Here is a 19595-nt window from a genome sequence, read left to right as displayed (position 1 = left end):
ATGTAACTCCAGCTGAAACCCAGTATCATACTCAGAAATAAGAACAGTAGTCTTAGGCAGTAGAGTTGTCTGAATTGGTTAACAGTGTGTTTGTAGGATATCTGTGATGCTTTTGAAGCCATATCAGCTTGAGTTCTCCTGCAACTCTGTGTTCTGGTCAGTTCTTAAAAGGAAAGCTGTCAAGACAAACTCAGGTGGTTGTGAAAGATGCTAGTAATTCATCAAATGGTGTTTTCTAATTGGCATTATTATTTTTCTGGTAGCTTGACATATTAGTGGGACAGTAAAACACGCAGTCTTCTTACAAACAAGATTAGAAACAGGAATGAGTGGGGGATTTTGTGCGTACATTCTGCACTGAAGTGAGATGAAAGTCCAACAGTTTGCATACCTGCTTGTGGGTCAGGAGACCCAAGTTAAAGCAAAGAGTGTACCTTAACCAGGTACCTGAGGAGAGAGCATTTTTCTTCAACACTATAAAATTCAACTGTGTGATTTCAGCTTTAGCTTAATTTAGATTATATTATTCTGCAGCTTGAAATACTTCCTCCATTCTACCTTGGCAGTCATTACTTGTCCTCATTTTTAAAACCACATTTATTAAAGGTGCTATGTAAGTTGTACTTTTCTGAATTATTTCATATTTTCCAAAACTTCATTCCTGAAACAATGTGCTGATAAAGATAAATTATTTTATTGTGATTTCCACTAGACATTCCTGTTTGTCCAGGGAGCAGAGCAAATAACTCTGAATAGAATAATACCATGCAGTGAGCAGAAACTGCTAGAGAAGCCCTTGGAACTGCTGTCATTCTTTTTAAAATAGAGGTGCTGCAAAGAAAGATGGAGAGCTAAGGAAAGAATCAGGAAAAAGGCAAGGAGGCTGGTCACCTTGCCTCCTGTGTTGTTGGGGTCTTTTTTGCTTGCTCCTTTGCATTTTTACCTTCTTTTCCACATCTTCTCCTTTAGAATTCAAGGCAGTATTCCTGGACTTAAGTGTTCATAAACCCTGCATTTTTCCAGTTGTAACCTCCTGTTGTGATACAGGTAATTGTGATCTTGTTCCAAAGCCACTGTAGAAAAAAAGACACCAACTAAGCTGAGACAGGCTGAGACTTTTGCCCTACGAGGATGTCACATCTAACACTGTATCTGCGCATGCATGGTTGTATATCAGCATATGCCTGATAGAATAGGTTGTAATTACTAAGGCTGGACTTTTTTGGGCTACTGACCTACTTCTTCAGGATGGTTGAACACTGGAGTGAGAATGTGAATTCTGTTTCCATAGTGAGCTTCTTGGTAAAAGAGTCAAAAGAACAGTCAGAAATCTGTGCCCAGTATTTAACAAAGCCTTTTCTTGCCAACTTCCCATCAGGTCTGTAAAGTATATGGCCGAAGGTTTGTTTGCTAAAGGATAAAACTGTAGCTAAAGGATAAATCTGTAGCTAAAGGATAAAGCATGGTGTTATATCAGCATTGTGTTATTCAAAAGGATAAAGACATTTTTGTGTTAGCTTTATCATAGGCTTTAAGAAAATCTTAATGATATTTCTTTGTATTAGACATATCTAGGTATGTTTTACAAGAAACCCATACAAAAATGTTCTCTTTCCTTCTAGGAAAGGGAACGGTTATTGCGGTCAAAAAAACAGAAGAGGAAAAGTCTGAAGCCTCCAAAGGTGAGCACACCTTTGATTTTCCATGCATTTCTGTTGTGAATAATGCCTGCTTCATACACTACCTGAGATAAAAGCTCTACTTAACTTAATGGTAAAATTTCATATATTCTCCTGTTTTATCTGATGAGTGCTTATTAACTTTTTTGTAGGATAATTCAGGAGCTGCAAGTGTTGCCCTGCACACAAGTGTTATTCTTTAGGGTTTTGTTTTAAATAAACAACATAATTACACTTTTAGCCATTGTGACCTAAATATTCAAGTGTCCTGAGGCCTAAATGATATAATAAATAACAATTCAAAGGACAAATACTCAGTCCTTTTTAAAGAAAACACACCCTTTAAACTACTTGTTACTGAGTAATTGCAGTTGAAAACTTTAACTCATGCTAGGGATTTTACTGACAAGATATTTCTGCATGTGATATATAAATAGTAAGAAGATTCTGTTTTTCTCTAGTAACTATTTTGCTGTAGAATGCAAAGTACAAGAGAAAAATTTAGATTGTAGAAGCAGAACACCTTTGCTTCAGAGTGTACATTTATTACTTACTGTAACACATACTTAATGTAATTAATTTTGCTGAATAATGTTTTTTCTGAAGTGAAATATTAGCAGCCTGGAGAATGCGAGGGGAGGAGAACAGGATAAGAGGGAAAAAATGGATGTGATGAGTGGACAGATGATGACCATCTATATGGTAGCTCAAGATACATTTTGCCATAACTAGGAGCTTGGTGGTGGTGTGTTCTGCACAGTGTATTCCTGCAGACCTCTAGGCAGTGCTTTCCTTTTGCTCTGCATTCTGTCATACATATATTCTGAGAGATTTATCCTTCGGGATTCTCTATTTCAGTGGTAGTTTCTTCAAATTTTGCTTCTAATAATGATGTGTCTTTTATGTGAAGAAAGAGAAATTCGGAAGTAACATTAAATTAAACATTTAAATTAATTGCGTAAGAACTAATTGTAAAGTTCCTAATGAAACATAACTAGTTAATTTAATTTTTTTAGGACTTAATAACTAGTGATGCTAATTTCTGTAGGCTGAAACTTTCATAATTATTCATTAATGTCTTAAAAATCTTCTGTGTTAATAGAAGTTCAGCTGTCCTAGACTGTACCCTTTCCTTTTACCTATTTTCTCTTGAGCAAGCTGCTGCTTTTGTGGTATCATCTTCTTTTCCTTACTGATCAAAGGACGAGTTGAACAACATGAGGGCTGGAGAAAATGTGCATGTTACCATTAAAAGTTTGTGCTGGTGCTATTTTCTTGTGGTAAGAGTACTATAATTGGGGAGCGTCTGCAGAGATTACTTGCAAGAGTTGTGTGTATATGAGCAAGAGTTACTAGGGATTTGCTGCTTGTTTATGATATGACAGATACACCAGAAAGAAGAAATTGACTGGTAGCGGACGTAATTCCCACTGGTTATTCATCATCTATCCATTAACTCTTTGGTGCTCATATGAAATAAGCCATTTGAAAGTTTATTTGACCCTATATCCTCAGAGGAAAAGCAGGACTATGAAACAAAAATGAGTGAAATCAGAGAGAAAGTGGTGCAAGAAGAGTGAATGGCATTAATATACACTATACTAGTTATTATATAACTACACATATGGGTAGAAAAGGAAAGAACTCATCAATAATATATTTATTAGTGCCCTATTAGATGCCATTCTGTAAACCTGTAGGCTATTCACGTGTCTACACTGTTGACTGGGAGTTTAAACGCTGTGGATGCTAGCCTCAATGTTCTAAAAATGCAATCCTGGCACACAGGCTGGGTTTCTTCCAGAGCACCTGTGAGGTCCTGTGAGGATCAAAATCCTCAAAGGAAGCTCTGTTTCCCATGGTTTTCCAGCAGTTTTTTATTTAAACAATCTGTGTAGAATCGGTTCCGTATCTAGGTGAGCTGCTGGGGTTGTATCATCTTCATTCTCTCTTTACAGCCTGTTTTTACAGCCTGGCTCAGGAATCTAGGTGACACCAGCATAATTAACGGAGGTGAGATATAGACATCTCACTCTGGTCAAAATGGTACCATTGAGTGATGATTGTTCTCTTCTGGAAGGAGCTATATAAACTTGCCATAGGAGTTTTGTCCTAAAATTGTCTATTACTCTTCATGGACTATAAAGGCAGTCTAAGACAAGTGGCTTTATATATAGACGTGCTTATTGCAAGTATACTTCTGTCTGTGATCTGTACAAGATTTTTATATTATACAGATGATAACCTATAAATAGTAGCAGATGAAATTATAGGTGTATCTGTCCTAACCAACCACTCAGAAAGAGAAATTACTGACATAAATCCTTGGTTTTGCTTTTCTAAGTTTTGTCAGATGTAAACTTAGCATTAGTACAGTGAATCATCAGGTTTAGCTGTTGAAGTTGGATCTATTTTCAGCTGTGTCCCACTTCCCTTGAAGAGGTGAAGCATAATGAGAATTAGGTTTCGTGAACATGGTCAGATAATCTCGGACTAGAAGGTATAGAAAGATTTCTTTTTTTGTTCTAGTAAACAGGAACTTGGTGTTCAGGGTGAAGACTTAACACTCATCTACTGTTGCAACTTTTCCTAAATGGGTATTTTACCCTCCAGACTCCTTAATTTTTGAGGTACTCTGACTGAACATTGTCTGAGTTTGTTTTCTAATACGAGTATTTTCCTAACAGTGATTCCTGTTTGCTGGAACGGGATCCATGGCATGCCTTTCTGCATCTTTAATACAGCGTATAGTTTTCTGTGAAAGATCTGTCACGCTAGTCCAGTAACCTGCATAGGCTGGTTGGGTCTAAATAACTTTAGTTCAGCTCTGAAGATTTTGAAAATACCAAGGATTTAATTTTTTTTTTCCGTTAGATGTCTGTGTTATTTCTGGAGCACTGTAGGAGCACTAGGTTACTGTTGCTAGTGTAGCTTTGACTGAGCACAGTTGTAATTACCAAGGGGCATAAGAGTCCATAGAGCAGCGCTGGCAACGGGCTTGGGCTCCCCAAGGAATGGAGCAGCACAGTGCGATGGGCTTTAACACCTCTGTGTTTGCAGGCTGTTTAGAGGACTGTCTGTATAGTCAGATACTGTAGATTAGTTTTCTCTGAAATGAAGCAGGCTAAGCTGATCGAAGTTTTGGGGATTTTTGTTGTTTTGGTTTTTTTTTTTACGTGAATGTGCCATTAGACTTGTTAGAAGACAAGATGTACCTGAGATGAATCTTCTTTTGCTGTTTAAAGCATGCTGCTTCTAGGTGTTTTTTTCTTTCCTTTTTTTTTTCCTTTTTCCCCCCAGTTTTGGTAGTAAAATAACCAAGGAATTCCAGAAAAAGTATTTTGGGTGTTTTGTTTATTTTTGATGTGTAGAACAGAGTTACAATGATCCCATGATTGATGGAGTCATGCATTTGAAGATGTGGCATAATTGCCTTGTTCGTTTGGAAACTGCAGGACTCTATGGATTTCTTTCTTTATTTAAACTCTAATAAATAAACCGTATTCCTGATAGTGGAAAGCCTGCACGCTGGTGCAATGGAGTTCTTCTTTCTTGTTTTATATTTTTCTTTTTTTATCTGCCTCTGTGCTTTGGTGTGTCTGTATTTTTCTGGCTGCCAAGAAATGACATATAAGCATGAAGGTAAGAAGTTACTGATTAGCCTATCTGATTGCATTACAAGGAAATTCATCTTTGATAATTTTCATTATGTTAGATTAATTTCTTGAAAATGAGCTATTTAAATGTAAAATGAGACTACTTTAGTGAAAGAGAAATCAGGTTATTTACATGTAAGTATATCTAATCCTAACCATTAAGAATATGAGGGTATACTGAAATTTTCATATCATATGGTCTGTGTCACTACTGGTTTATAGCATCCTAAACTGATGTTTACTGAGCACCATACTTTAGTAGAACCATTAACACTTGCGTTAAAAAGAACTAATGCATAATTCTACTCTAATTATGTGAAAACATTGCTATAAGTCCACGTGGAAAATACTTGCTATTAAATGCAAGGCGGTAGCCAGTGGAAATTAGAATTTAAATCAGAAATTTTCAGCAATTTATATGACTGTATTCTCAGCTCTGAAGTTATGATTTAGAAGTAACAAATGTACAAATCAATACAAAAGAATCTTTAAATTAATTATGTTCCCATTTTTAAGAAAAGTCCGAATGAAAGTCTTGAATGAAAATAGTGTATAGTTGAAAAAATCCAGTGAGTATTGTACGTTTGTATATACTTTTCAAAAAGCACTTCAATTCAGGTTTTGAGCCATATATGGAATCTCTCTGGGAGTTGGTGTATTTATTTATGCCTTATTATTTATTTACACTCTTTATCAACAAACTTTGTATGAATCAGATGTCTTTTTCCCTTTTTTTTTTTCTCTCTACAGCTGTTCCCTTATCAGTGAATTTGTTCTGGTTTTGCTGTAAATCATTTCTTGTAGCTAGTTGCTTCAGATACTAGATAATCAACAACAAACCCAACAATTTTGTAATTATGTCACAAAGCGGTTCATACATGTGCAATTAATATACAACGGATAAATACCTTATCTCTATTTCTGTGGAAAGTATCTGCTCCACAAAACAATAAATATACAGCCTCTCTAAAGAGGAAGGAGTAATTAAAAATAAATAAGTGGTTCTCTCATAACTCCAAATATTATAGGCAGTCTGTGTAGCATTTGACAGTTTTTGACTTTTAACACCGAAACATTGGGGTTTTTTAGTGTAATGGGAAATACTAACTTTCTTGCATAATTCCCTCCCATCTAATAATCAAGTGAATTATTTATTAATGTATGCAACTTATTTTCCCCTAATTTTTGCTATTAGTGCAATGTTTAAATGCAGCTAGTATCTTTTGTCAAAATAATGGAATTGTTCTAAGAATCTTCTCAAACCTATATACACTTATGTAAAATCAAACCCACTGGTTTTTTACTATTGTTTTTCCACTCCTCGAAACAGTGTGTGTGGGTGTGTGCATGCAGGGTTAAAGGAAGATAAGTACTTAAGCTGAGTTATCTACAAAATCAGCTGTAGTTGAGGTATAGCAAGAAGCCCTGTAGGTACAATAAGCCTTATTGTCCACTTTAACAAAGCTTCTGCTGACCTTCATAGTACTGTATTCTCTGTGCCATATGTATGAGAATACGCTGGAGTTTTGCTCTCCATCTTTTAGAATTCACTTCTACAAGCCTTTTCAAAGGCTTAACTCTTACACGCTTTGTCAGCCCTCAAGCCTATACTTTACTGCAAGTTTTGGTTGAGCTTTGCTCAAGTGTGTTTGTCGTTTTTGAGGTCAAGCACCCTTGAAGTAGGAGGCATGAACAGGGTCAGCTGGTCTGCGGTGCTTTGAGTTTCTTGTCCTTGGCAAGGTTCCTCCAAAGCATAGGCTAAATGTTCTAAGCTCCATCCACAAATAAAGTGGCATAAAAGTTGGCATGAAGCTTTGTTTTGGGTTTACTCTGAGCATCTTTGCGTAAAAAGTATCTGCACTGCAAAATGAAGCTGAGGTATTCTTGGGTTTTGTTTACCTGCTATCATCTTTTCCTCCATATAATCTACCTTCATCTTTATGAAACTGTAGCTGCTTATTGGAGTCAGGAAGTTCTTCCTGATGAGTTACCTGGCAACACAAATTCTAAAATGTCTTCCTTACAACTTCAAGGTAGCACCATTACTTTACCCTATTTTCAACTCTCAGTATTTACTTGTAATATTACTGTTAGATGATTGCAGGCTGCAAGCAGTACTCAGTGTGGGAGAAATACTGGATGGTCCGTCTACCAAGGACTAATTATGGCTCAGGTTTTGTGGTAAAGCTTTGTATCTGAGAGGAGTCTGAAATGTTTGTAATTTGAGGGTGAGAGAACACATTTATGTTCTGGATGAGTTGTATTTCTTGAATGTTGTTTAAACTTTTTTTTTAACAGTGGAATTTTCTATGGAAATTTGCCGCTTTCTCAGCATATGTTAGGAAAATTATTGAAAGTAGGATCTTAAAATGGTGAAAGAATTATTGCAGTTATTGTGATGCTTTATATACAAGTTGTGATGTTTTTGTAATACTTCCATTGGCCATCTTCATTTTCTGCAGATTTCTGTAAGCATGTGTTCAATTGATTACATTGAGTAAAATTTTTAAAATCTGCATTGAAATGCTGGCTTTTCCTAAGCATATTTTTATTAGATGGTAATAATATTTTGAAAAAATTGAGAATTATGATATTGAAAAAATAAATGGAAAGCAGGAATTTATACTTCTAAGTAGGATTTTGGAAAATAGATGTTATATATTAATATCCTTTTTCTTTTTTAAAATTATTATGAATAATGAAATTTGTTCCACGGTTTTTTTTCAGAATATTTTTTCCCTTTTGGTTTTACGACTTATTTATTGCTTCATACTGGGTTACTTTCTTCTGAATAGGTACTGCCTTCCTCTACTGTGAATCTTGAAAGACCTGTATGATTTTGGTAATTAGCTTTTATACTTCTGCTAGAGCATTATTCTATTACTCAGTGCTATGTGCAGTTCAGTTCTTGGAGGTTCTTATACAAATTATGTTGAAAACGTGGCTCATTTAATCAGCAAACAACAGTTTACAATGGAACCTTTTTTCTTCCTAAATACTAAAATAATGGTCAGAGAAAACCTTGGCTGTTCCTTATTGTGCTGCTGGGGTTTTTCTACTGTTTTGCTAATAACTAAGAAACACTAACTTTTCAGAGGCATGTTGTGGAGACATTTTTTGGATTTGATGAAGAATCTGTTGATTCAGAAACATCGTCTGTAACTTCATATAACACAGATAAAACAGACAGGACACCAGCAACACCAGAAGAAGATTTGGAAGATGTAAGTAGTAGCTAATTTCTTCTTAAGTTCTGTAAAAATTGACACGCAAACATTTTTTTTCAGCTATTCTGCTACAGGAACTGTGAAAGATTTGGCTGAGAGTTGCATTGTTTTGTTTCAAGTCCAGTAAACACATCCACAGTCATTGCAGTAGAATTCATAAGATAATATTCTGCCTGACAGATTTGGCAGATATTGGTCTGAGAAGTAAAATTGTTTTTCTCAAACCCTTTCTTATTAGTCAAAAGCAAATGAATAGGCATGTTGCTTTGCTAAAAGTCAGCAGTTAGTAGACTGTATTTTGCCTTTCAACCTTATAATTTAACTCTCTGTTTTGATACAGCCAGAATTTTCTTCCTGTACTTAGAATACTGAGAAAGGCTTCTGTAATTCATTAAAGCTCAAATGATCATAGGTAGTAAATACCCACAGGAACGTTTTGTCTCTGCTCTGATACACAGTGCAGCTGGCCTACTTTAAAAGATTGCAGGGCTGAGGACAAAGCATGAATTAGATGCTCCTTTTCATCTTTCTTTCCTGTTCACTAACTTGTGCCTAATACTCCTCAGTGACAAGAAGCTTCTTATTTTCCTAGGTTTAGTATCTAATAATATTGTGATCTCTTTTCCTTGCAACTCAAGTTCCTGAATCAAAAATTAATGAAAGGGAAGGACGTTTCTTGCCCTCGGCATTGTAGGAAAGACCTTGAAATTGTTGATGCCAGTTGCTCAAAATTCAAAGAAAATGAAGATATTAAAAATACTTCATGATTAAAAAAAAAGGAATTAAAAAACCCCATCTTATGGCTTTTGAAATACAACTTCTGTGTTAGCGTGCTTGTGCTGGTAAAATGCTTTACCCTGGCATGGCAAAGAGTAAAGGGGTGATGGACTGCATGACAAATGGAACAAACCCCTTCTGAAGCCCCTCTGGTAGTGGAGTTGCTGCAGACAGTGGTGCATAGAACTGTACCCTCTCATCTTTCCCCAGTCCATTTCTTCCCAGTCCTATACGTTACAGCCTTATATCGTAACTTATACTGTCCTGAAACAGTTACTGATCTCTGCATTTCTACATCATCCTGAAATCATCTTTCCTTCCATTTCCACTTGTTTTTGTGTTTTAAAGCTTTGTTAGACCTTGAGACTCAATACGAGTAGTGTTGCCTGTTGTGAGTCAATCTGTCTGGATAAACCCACATTCATATATTTATCTTTGCACAAAACCACTTTTTTCCCCCCTCTTCATTAAGTACACACCGAAAGAAGAAGCTGAACTGAGGTTTTGCCAGCTAACAAGAGAGTATCAGGCTTTGCAAAGGGCATACGCATTGCTTCAAGAACAAGTTGGTGGAACCCTGGATGCGGAGAGAGAAGCAAGGGTAATTTTTAACTGAAATTTCTTTTAACTCTGAAATCATTGAAAAAGCTGAAAAGATTTATAATATCAGTAGATCTCTTTGCAGGTCAGTGAAATGCAAAGCACAATGGGGTTTTTTTAACATTAGAGGATACTATCAGTAAGGCCACAATTTAGATTAATCTGGTTTGATCAGAACAAAGATACCATTATCCTTTATTCTAGCATGCATAATATATTAAAGATTTCAGCAGTAAGACAGTGTTATTGGGAGTGATACCCCAACTGAACCTGCAGTTTGGATGGCAATGTGATGGTTTTAAAATGAATCAGATAATAGGTTGTTACAAGTACTTTGGTACTTTAATCGTGAGTATATTACAAATTTGTCTCAAATCTGACAAAGGAAATTTTTCTTCTTTTGTCAGATATATGAAATCATAATTTGTTTTCTAAAATCTCGGTTTGAGAGAATTCTTCCACTAAGAAGTATGTAGCTAATTGTTGTTATTATTAGGTCAGCATGTGTGGTTGTTTCCTCTCTCTGAAATAAATGGTTTTTTATCTTCACACCGATGTCTGTCCTGCAGATATTTGAGGTATGAGAGAGCCTGTATTCTGTTTTCATTTACCTTTCTGCCACCACTGTGCTCACCCATTTAGTGCAGAGCTGAGGTCAGCAAAAGTCATGCTAACATCTTCCATTATGTTTTTCCAAACCAGGGAGGAGAGAAATCATTTCATAACGAATTGGTGAGCTGTCACTCAGTCCCCAGATCTATTCGCTGAACAGCAGTGGCATCAAAAAATACCCAAGTTAACTAGAGACAAACGTTTTTCTACATTAGCCAAACTCCTTGCAAACAGGGGCATGTCTAGAAATGTAGCATATTTACAAGTCACCCTCTCCTTGAATTACTATTGTGATTGATAACCAACATCCAAATGGGCAAGCAATAGCCATAGGGTTGGAAACCATCATCTTCATCTCGTGTCCTTCATTCTGCATCAAGTACACTTGAACCTGTAGATTACTGACTACTGAGAGAGTTGACTGATGTCATTGCCAGGCCACTCTTAATTATCTTTGAAGGGTCATGGCAATTGCAGGAAGTTCCTGAGGAGTGTGTGAAGCAAATGTCACTCTTGTCTACAAGAAAGGCAAGAAGGTGGATCTGGGGAACTGAAGGCTGGTCATTCTCACCTCGGTCCCTAGGAAAGGCCTGGAGCAAATGATCATGGAAACCATTTCCAAATGTCTGAAAGACAAGAAGGTGACTGGAAGTGATCAGCATGGATTTATGAATGGAAAACCAGCCTGATAACCTCCTATGATGAGATGAGTAGCTTGACAGATGAGTTGAGAGCAGTGGACATTGTGGTATCTTGAATTTAATAAGTTTTTGACACTTCTCCCCATAAGATTCTCATACACAAACTGATGAAGTACAGACAGTGAGGTGGACTGAAAATTTGCTTACATAGCTTAAAGGGTTAATGATTCTGTGATTCTGTTAAAAAAAAAAAAAAAGCCTGACCAACTTCCCCCCGACCCCCCCTAAAACAGATAACCCCCCCCCAAACCTATACCTCCAAAATGGAAAAACGGGTTCTCCCCATAAGATTCTCATACACAAACTGATGAAGTACAGACAGTGAGGTGGACTGAAAATTTGCTTACATAGCTTAAAGGGTTAATGATTCTGTGATTCTGTTAAAAAAAAAAAAAAAGCCTGACCAACTTCCCCCCGACCCCCCCTAAAACAGATAACCCCCCCCCAAACCTATACCTCCAAAATGGAAAAACGTGTTAAATATTGTGACATTACATTTTACTGCTACATGTGCCCTTCATTATATTGTGCCACTGCAACGTGTTGCTAATAGTGCAGAAAGACAAAGATTTTAATGTGGTTTAAAAATTACTGGTGGGGATGGACTCAATTTATCCCAAAAGTAGGAGCTGCCACTAGCTTAATGGTTCCACCCCTTAGAATGATTAATAAAATATTCACAAAATTCTAGATTGCTGATGGTTATTAGGAATACATGTGCACTATTTCATCCACCTCATTTTCTCTCGCAAGCATTTTAAAATCAACTTACTGAATATTTTCAGGTATAGAGTTAGTGTACTTGTGGAAGCAGAATTTCTCTGTGTTAATAAATAAAGATAAGAGTTGCAGAATTATGTAGACTGCTTGACATTATCTGAAGTTATTTACAGCTAAAAATATGAGTCTGTTATCTGCAGAGCCAGTATTAAAAAGATTCAGGGTTTACTTTAAAATGTGTCATGTTTTGTTTCCTTTTGTTCATTTTTTGAAGTGGCTCTTAACCAACCTAAAGTTTTTTCCTTTGAAATACAGTTCTTATTGTAGTAGAATTATTGCTTTATGGCTGTAGTTGTTAGCGTTCTCATCATCTTAAAAAAGCCTAGCCAGGTTTGACACTCTCTTTATAAGTAGGACACCGCCCAAGGAAAGCAGTAAGGACTTTGCAGATCGCTTCTCAAACTAGAATTGGGGTCTTAATTACATCTACTATTAAAGTAAGATTTCAGAGGCTCTCACGTATTTGACGGTTATGAGAGACTATTATAAATTTTCTTTTCCTTCATGGGAAGGAGTCCCTCGTATGAACGCTTTTGTGATAGCTTTTTAAAATCGTATTTTGCAGGCATATGCAAACTGTCCCTTTAGTACACTTCGGAATTATTGCTCTTTCCTTTTAATGGCATTTTGGTCGCTTGTCACACCCATGCAAATCCATCTTCTGAGTGAATCGGAAGGTAGCTTTTTTGCGTGGTTGTTTTTTTATGCGCTGGTGTTCTGGTGGGATGAACATCTCCTATTGCATCTAGATGAGGCTTAAAGGTAGGTAAACAATGCAAAGACGCAGCAGGAAATCCCTGTGACGATTTTTGAACTGCTTGGGTGAAAGAGTACCTGCAGTAGGGTGGAAAAAGTACTTGCGGTAGCTCAAGGAGCTGCAGTGGCCAAAAGTCTCCAGAGATAGCCTTTGTTTTATATCCATTTTGTTTAGTACCTTGTATGATCCAGTCCCTTTGAGGCCATCACTGGACCCAGGGGTAATAACTACTGTAGTGTAATCGTTAGTGTAATGATCACGTAGAATGAAGAAAACTGACCGGCATTATGGGATGAATAAATTATTTGGGGTCAATATATTTTATATACTTATAGGCCTTTTTAAGTGTTTATTGCAATTCTATTTCTCTCTTGCTCTTTTTTCCCCAATTGCCTTGAATTACTAAAGTGTATGAATAAATTCTTAGGGCTCTTTTAGATCCTAACTTTTTTTTTTCCTGGGAAGAGCTTTGTCACTGAATATGTAATGGTAACATCTTTTTAGGCTAGGAAGGAAAAATGCTGTTAAACTGATGGATTTAAATATTTTGTAACATAAATACAAAAGCAGTTATTTTGATGAAAAACATTAAAAACTGACTGCTCAGCCCATAAGTGGGTAGAAAGTAACTTTACTTCAATTCTGTACATAATTAATTCTGCGCGGATGCGCAAGCACACACACGCACTTTTTAATGCTCTTTTTTCCCCCAGACTCGTGAACAACTGCAAGCTGATCTTCTCAGGTGTCAGGCAAAAATTGAAGATCTGGAGAAAGCTCTAATCGAGAAAGGACAGGTAAAAGGCTCTCTTAATGCCCTCTACCACGTCATTTTCTCCCTTGCATGCAGTGGTGCCCTTGCCATCTTCATTGCTTGCTGGTGTGTTAGTGTGACTGATGGAGCCTAATTGCTACTCCAGCAATAGATTATTTAAAGGAAAGTATTATATAGGCTAAGAAAATGCCATTAAAGATTCGTTTTTTAACACATAATACACTTAGTCATAATATTGAAATGACTGCATGTACGTGGGTTGTAAATTCTGTTCCCATTGTCATTTGGTGCAGGCTTTTCTCCTGTTTTCCATTTTGTTTATATTTGCTATACATTCCAACAAATAAATATTCTGTATTTGTACTGGAGAGTATATTTGTTGTATAGCATAGAAAAAACTAAAAAAACAAAACCCCGAAAACTTCCACAAACGCTTCAGCTGGAGAAGTGAACCACTTAGTGTGTCAGGTTACTGGAAGGCACCTGCGGCATTACTTTCCTGGGCTAAAGTTCTTGGAGGAGCCAACTGCTTTCAGATTCCTGTAACAGAATAAAATTAGGCCTTATGCTTCAGTATAGCTTGTAAATACTTGGAGATGTGGCTACTGACACATATTTACTAATGTCTAGGATCTTCAGGAAGACTAAGAGTTATGAGAGTGCATTTAAAAGATGTTCTGTTACATAACTTCTAGAAGGAACTGAGAAAATGTTATTTTACACTTTATTGGTGAAATGGCAATTTTAAGATTGCAGGTAGCATATGGTAATATAATAAGATCTATCTATCCATAAATACACACTTCAAAGACTAATGATCCTGTAGCACTGAATAAAAACAACCTATGAATTATGCCAAGTTAATGATATTGCTATTTTTATGGTTTATCTTTGTAAGAAAATACTTTTCTGTAAGATTCTGTATAAGTAAAAAGGTTTGGGGACCATATTCAAATTAAGGACAAAAATTGTTTATTCTGGCTTCCATACAAATTGGAATTTGCGTGGTAAATTCCATGTAAATAAAATATTACTAAAAATAGAGAGTATGTTATCAATCTAGAAATGATGGCTCGCTGAGCTTTTGGAATAATAAATGGAACTGAAGACCTCTCAAAGATCAGCTGCTGACATTTCAGTGTGTTGATGATAAAGGTGTTGTGGAAAAATTGCTGTGTAATTGCAAACATTACAAAGTAGTTGACTATTACAGTGTAAAATGTAAGTACTGTGTATGTAAATAAGATAAATGAAGATGGATACACAAGTAAGAAATGACTTCTGGGACTTCTGCTTCCAGAATGGTATGTCAAAAAGATATGCCTGGAAATTAGAATTTAATTAGTTATTACTTATGAGATTCATAGTCTTCATTTCAACCTTGTATCTCTTGGTAATCCTGAGAAGGCCAACAGGGGTACGACAAGGAGCAATATGACCTGTCTCCAGTGGGCTAGTTTGTATGCTGTGCGTTAGCTTTCCACAGAGGTGATCAAAGTGTCTACCTGGGAGGTCTAGCACCTGCTTCGTTCTCCTGACCTGTTAGTAATTCCGTTCAATGAAATAAATGATTGTTGTAATAAACTGAGTTCTTTGTGCACTATGTGATTTTTTTTTTTATTATCATTACTTTGTCACTTACATGGTCACGGTAGTGATGATAATTTAAAAAATTCTTGTGAAGCGTTCATTTGGGGAACCAGTCCCTAAAATGCTTTTAAGAAGGAAACAATGAATACAAAGATCCTAGCATATTATCCCAGGAATTTTTTAGCCTTTACAGCTTTAGGAAATAGAAGCAGCCAAGACCTTCACAGTTTTCCTGACATCAAATTTAGAGCAGGAGGTTAGAATCTTATGGTCAAAAAATTATTTCAAGCTTGGCATATGACAATTTATGCAATTTCAAAGTACATTTCAATGGCTCTTGTTAATCCCTTATCAGATCAATCTGTCTGAATTCCCCTTGATGTAAAATAAGATTAATCATCCATTTCTGCAAGATACATTGAGGTGCATGCATAAGAAACTTTTTATTAAGGGAAGAAATTAATTAATTAGGATTAATACTTTAATAAAGGCATTTAGATTTTAAATAATTTGCCCTTTTTACCTAAAAATTAATTTGATCTAGAGTTAGTATGGCATATTAAGTGTTGGATATTGTTTTATTAAATTTATTAGAGCAGGATAAGCTAGGTTATGTAAATACTTTTCTCTATGGGGAGAACAGAGTGAGTTTGGCTGTTATAATCCGTTAAATCTGAATGTTCAGCTGTACCTGGCAGTGAGTTTTTGTAGCTTGGGTCTTTAACGGGATATTTGATGAGGCCTTTGGAAACCATGGAAAACCTAAAAGGAAAGATCAACTTTGGAACAAGTGATTGAATGAAAATACAGTTTCCAAATGGAGTGTGGAATATCTTGTATCACTTCCCTTCCTCCATAGCCTTGAATTCCTTATCCCAAACACTCTGCATTAGCCTGATTCTCGCACTTTAGCAGAAGACAACTGCATACCGCTGAAGCTTACTTTCAGTCATTGGTAATTAAATGTTCTTCTTCCCTTTCTCCATTGGAATTTGCACCACTCAAAATCCCAGCTCTTTGCAATGGAAATAAATGGTCTTGAGTTAAGCTGAGAAAATAAATGTTTTTTAAATGACTTAAAATATCATATAACTGCTCACCCGCAATTGCTAAAGATTTTAAAGTCTATGCTTAGCTCGAACATATTAGGAAACAAGAGACTCAGCTTCAGGAAAAGCTGAAGTTTAAAATGCTGTTTATCCTTGAAATGTTTATGATAGCTTTATTTTTTGACACGTGACCCTTTTTATACTTGAATGTACTATGATCTCTGAAGTCTTCTAGTATTTGTGGTAATTCATTTGTCTTGTTTATCAAAATATGTATAATTTTAATCTTTTTAATTCTCTTCTTCCTCATAGGATTCAAGATGGGTAGAAGAAAAACAACTGTTAATCAGAACAAATCAGGAGCTGCTAGAGAAGGTACGTGTTCATAATCTGGGAATATTTTCACAATTGCTGCCTTTTGCTGTAAAAGAATGGTAAAAGAAATTAATGTACTAAGTACAGGAACATCAACATGAATATTGCGTACTGTATTGTTCTCCAGAAGCAGAAATTCAGATAAAAGTCTCCGATTAAAGTACCAATATGCTTTTGTACTCTTTGGTAAGGGAAGCTGCTCTTTATTATGGAACTACATGTTGTATACCCAGCAGCAGAACCCGGACTGGCTGATATTTCTAGTGCCCAACAAAATATAATCTAAAATATTAAGCATGATGTAAAGTCTTGTATTTTGCCAAAGACGGACACAAAGATTATTATTGTCCTCATCACTAATAAATCTGCCTTCTGCCTTTGGCCTTCCATTTTTTCCACACATTAAATAATACTGATTGATTTAAGACTATTGTATCATTTACTGTGTGAGATACTCAGAGATGAGCATCTTCATCGTTCTTCACTATCATTGGTGAGAATCTTAGCTAGTACTAAGGAGGTCAAATAATTATTTTTTCTTAATTAGTATTACTATTAATATAATAGGAATAAGATAACCAAAGAAAAAATCATGACTAATAGTAGCTACAGCAAGACTTAATTTATTCAGGCACTTACAGAGATTTTATAAGCGTTATAGTACATCATGCCATAGTTGCACAGACGTTGCTATGTATGCATGGTACAGATGTTGCACTTCTATTTGGATTCACACAAATAAAAAGATCACCCAGGTAAGGTAGACACTAGACCAAAGCTATTAGTTGGCAGAATGAATAGCTAATTTTGAATTTGTATTTTGTCATTGTTAGCGCAAATACAGAAAATTAAAAAGGAGGCATCAAAACCCCTCCATTATTGTCTTTCATATACTGTAAAGAGTAGATGTTTAGTTATACAAAGACAATATGAACAGTCTACCCAAAAGTTAATGGATTCCAGTTGATTTTAAAAGAAAGCTTGCTTAATTTATTGAGATATAATATTCATATCACTTTTCATATTACTTCCAGAGTACTGTTCTAAGAGAACATTGGCCATTTTCTCCTGGTAGTTCTCACAAATGTTTTCTCTAGTGATGTTTCTTTTTTATTTCCAAGACGTGGCCCAACATCTAATGAGAAACTGAAATAATTAAGAGTTTTGTCTAAACCCCTGGCCCGTAAGTCTGTATAGTATCTTTTCCATTGCTTATGGGATGTTACGATGTTGTGTTTGTCTCATAGATTTACAGAATGGAGCAAGAAGAACATCAGCTGAAGAATGAGATGCAAGATGCAAAAGACCAGAATGAGCTGTTAGAATTCAGAGTGCTAGAGCTTGAAGTAAGAGATTCTCTCTGTTGCAAACTCTCAAATGGAGCAGAAATTATGTTTGAACCCAAGCTGAAATTTCTGTAAAGATTGCTGATGTCTGGTGCATGTTTAAGGGAATTCGCTTAGGTATCTATTTTTTTAAATGTTGTATCTTGGGATAATGAAATTGATGCCACTGCCTTAATATGTTTTGGAGAGAGTACTCACTAATGTTTATAAAGATGTAATATAGCTAATATATACTGCATATAGTTTGTTTTTCATCTAATAAAATATTTTGTTTTGCAATACTTTGCCTTTTTTTTGTTTCATTTCCATAACTGCTCCTTTCCTGCATGTAAAATCACTTGATATGTATACTACAGCCTTGGTTGGCATTGTTTAAATTAACACACCTTCTCACATCTTGCATGCAGTGATCTGACTAAAGATCTGACACATCCATCACATCAATGTACAACTGCTTTTAATTACACTGATTTAAGATTGACAACATTAATATGAAGAAAAATTATCTTAAAAGACCACATTTTGATATCAGCTCCAAAAGGATTTCTCTTACCTGAAGTCTGTTTTCTGATGGTATAAAATGATCATGGACTAGAAATAATTGGCCTCAGTCAATGAAAAAAGAAAAAAAAATACCCCCTGAGAATGTCAGTGGTGAAGCACAACTTCAGTATGTGAAAGTAGCATATTGCCCATAGCAAAAAGATTCTATACTTTGCGTAAATTAAATAACGGCAAAATTATTTGCTAAAACCAATTTGAATATGTAGCCTGTAATTTCAGTAGAATCCTATGATTCTCATCACCTCATAAGTGGGGCCTGTGTCAAATTTAGTAACACTAAGCTAGTTGTGTGAGATGCACAGTTGTCACGGGGTTCTATTGCCTGATAACACATTGTTCAGTTTCAAAGCTCATCATCATTCTTAACACCATTTAGAATAAACTCTCCAAGAAACCTGTCATTGTCACTCCTGCATAATTTTCATCACCCAGCACGTTTCAACAAAAATCTTAGCATGCGTTACTTCTCTGATAAAGATGAAAATGTCATGTCTTCTTGTTATGTGGACGTTCTGCTTTTTGTCTTTGACATTTCTTACTCTTTTTTTAATCTTTTATCAACCATATATTTTGATGTCATAGCCCATTATATTCACAATTTTTAATTTAGGTTATTAGAATTTCAGTGGATGTTCAGGAAAATAATCATGGTTTCTAATGCATATCTCTATATTTAGTAACAACCGTAAAGTAAAATACTGAACAATTTAGCATTTGAATTGGCAGTTACACTAGAAATTGCTTCCTGAAGTGTAAGTGTTCTTAGAACTAAAACAATCTAAAAATTTTACTTGGGATGAGTGCTTTTATATATCCTTCATGAACGTATTTTCACATTGAAGAATCGTATGAAAAATATCTCAGTGTGATGGTCGAGCTTTGTCATGTGCCAAATCTTTAAGGATTTGTTTCACAGAATAATAATGAAAGTATTTTTGTGGATTGCAAGAAATATTTTTTTCCATAGTAGGCAAGCACATAGACATGAATGTGACTGACAATGTGAATGCTTCAGTTAAAATGAATGCTTCTGGTGGACAGGCCAGTAGTTTTTGAGAGCAATTAAATTATTTCCAATGAAAATTAGGCTAGAGTAGAAAATTCAAC

At 35.6% G+C, this 19595-nt stretch overlaps 1 protein-coding gene across 1 annotated transcript in view; it reads left to right on the top strand.

The window, feature by feature from the left end:
* Positions 1–17999, top strand: part of JAKMIP1 (janus kinase and microtubule interacting protein 1) — a 46216-nt gene extending 28217 nt beyond the window's left edge. The window contains exons 7-12 of the mRNA XM_010140130.1: positions 1623–1682; positions 8431–8559; positions 9812–9940; positions 13503–13586; positions 16516–16578; positions 17826–17999. Coding sequence (XP_010138432.1) covers positions 1623–1682; positions 8431–8559; positions 9812–9940; positions 13503–13586; positions 16516–16578; positions 17826–17999 — 639 coding nt within the window. The remainder of the gene's footprint in view (positions 1–1622; positions 1683–8430; positions 8560–9811; positions 9941–13502; positions 13587–16515; positions 16579–17825) is intronic.
* Positions 18000–19595: the final 1596 nt, after the last annotated feature.

Source organism: Buceros rhinoceros, unplaced genomic scaffold, assembly GCF_000710305.1.
Source record: "Buceros rhinoceros silvestris isolate BGI_N320 unplaced genomic scaffold, ASM71030v1 scaffold7097, whole genome shotgun sequence".
In the NCBI taxonomy this organism is placed as follows: Eukaryota; Metazoa; Chordata; class Aves; order Bucerotiformes; family Bucerotidae; genus Buceros; species Buceros rhinoceros.
The sequence above is the reverse complement of the archived record's forward strand: the minus strand, read 5'-3'. Positions and strand labels throughout refer to the sequence as shown.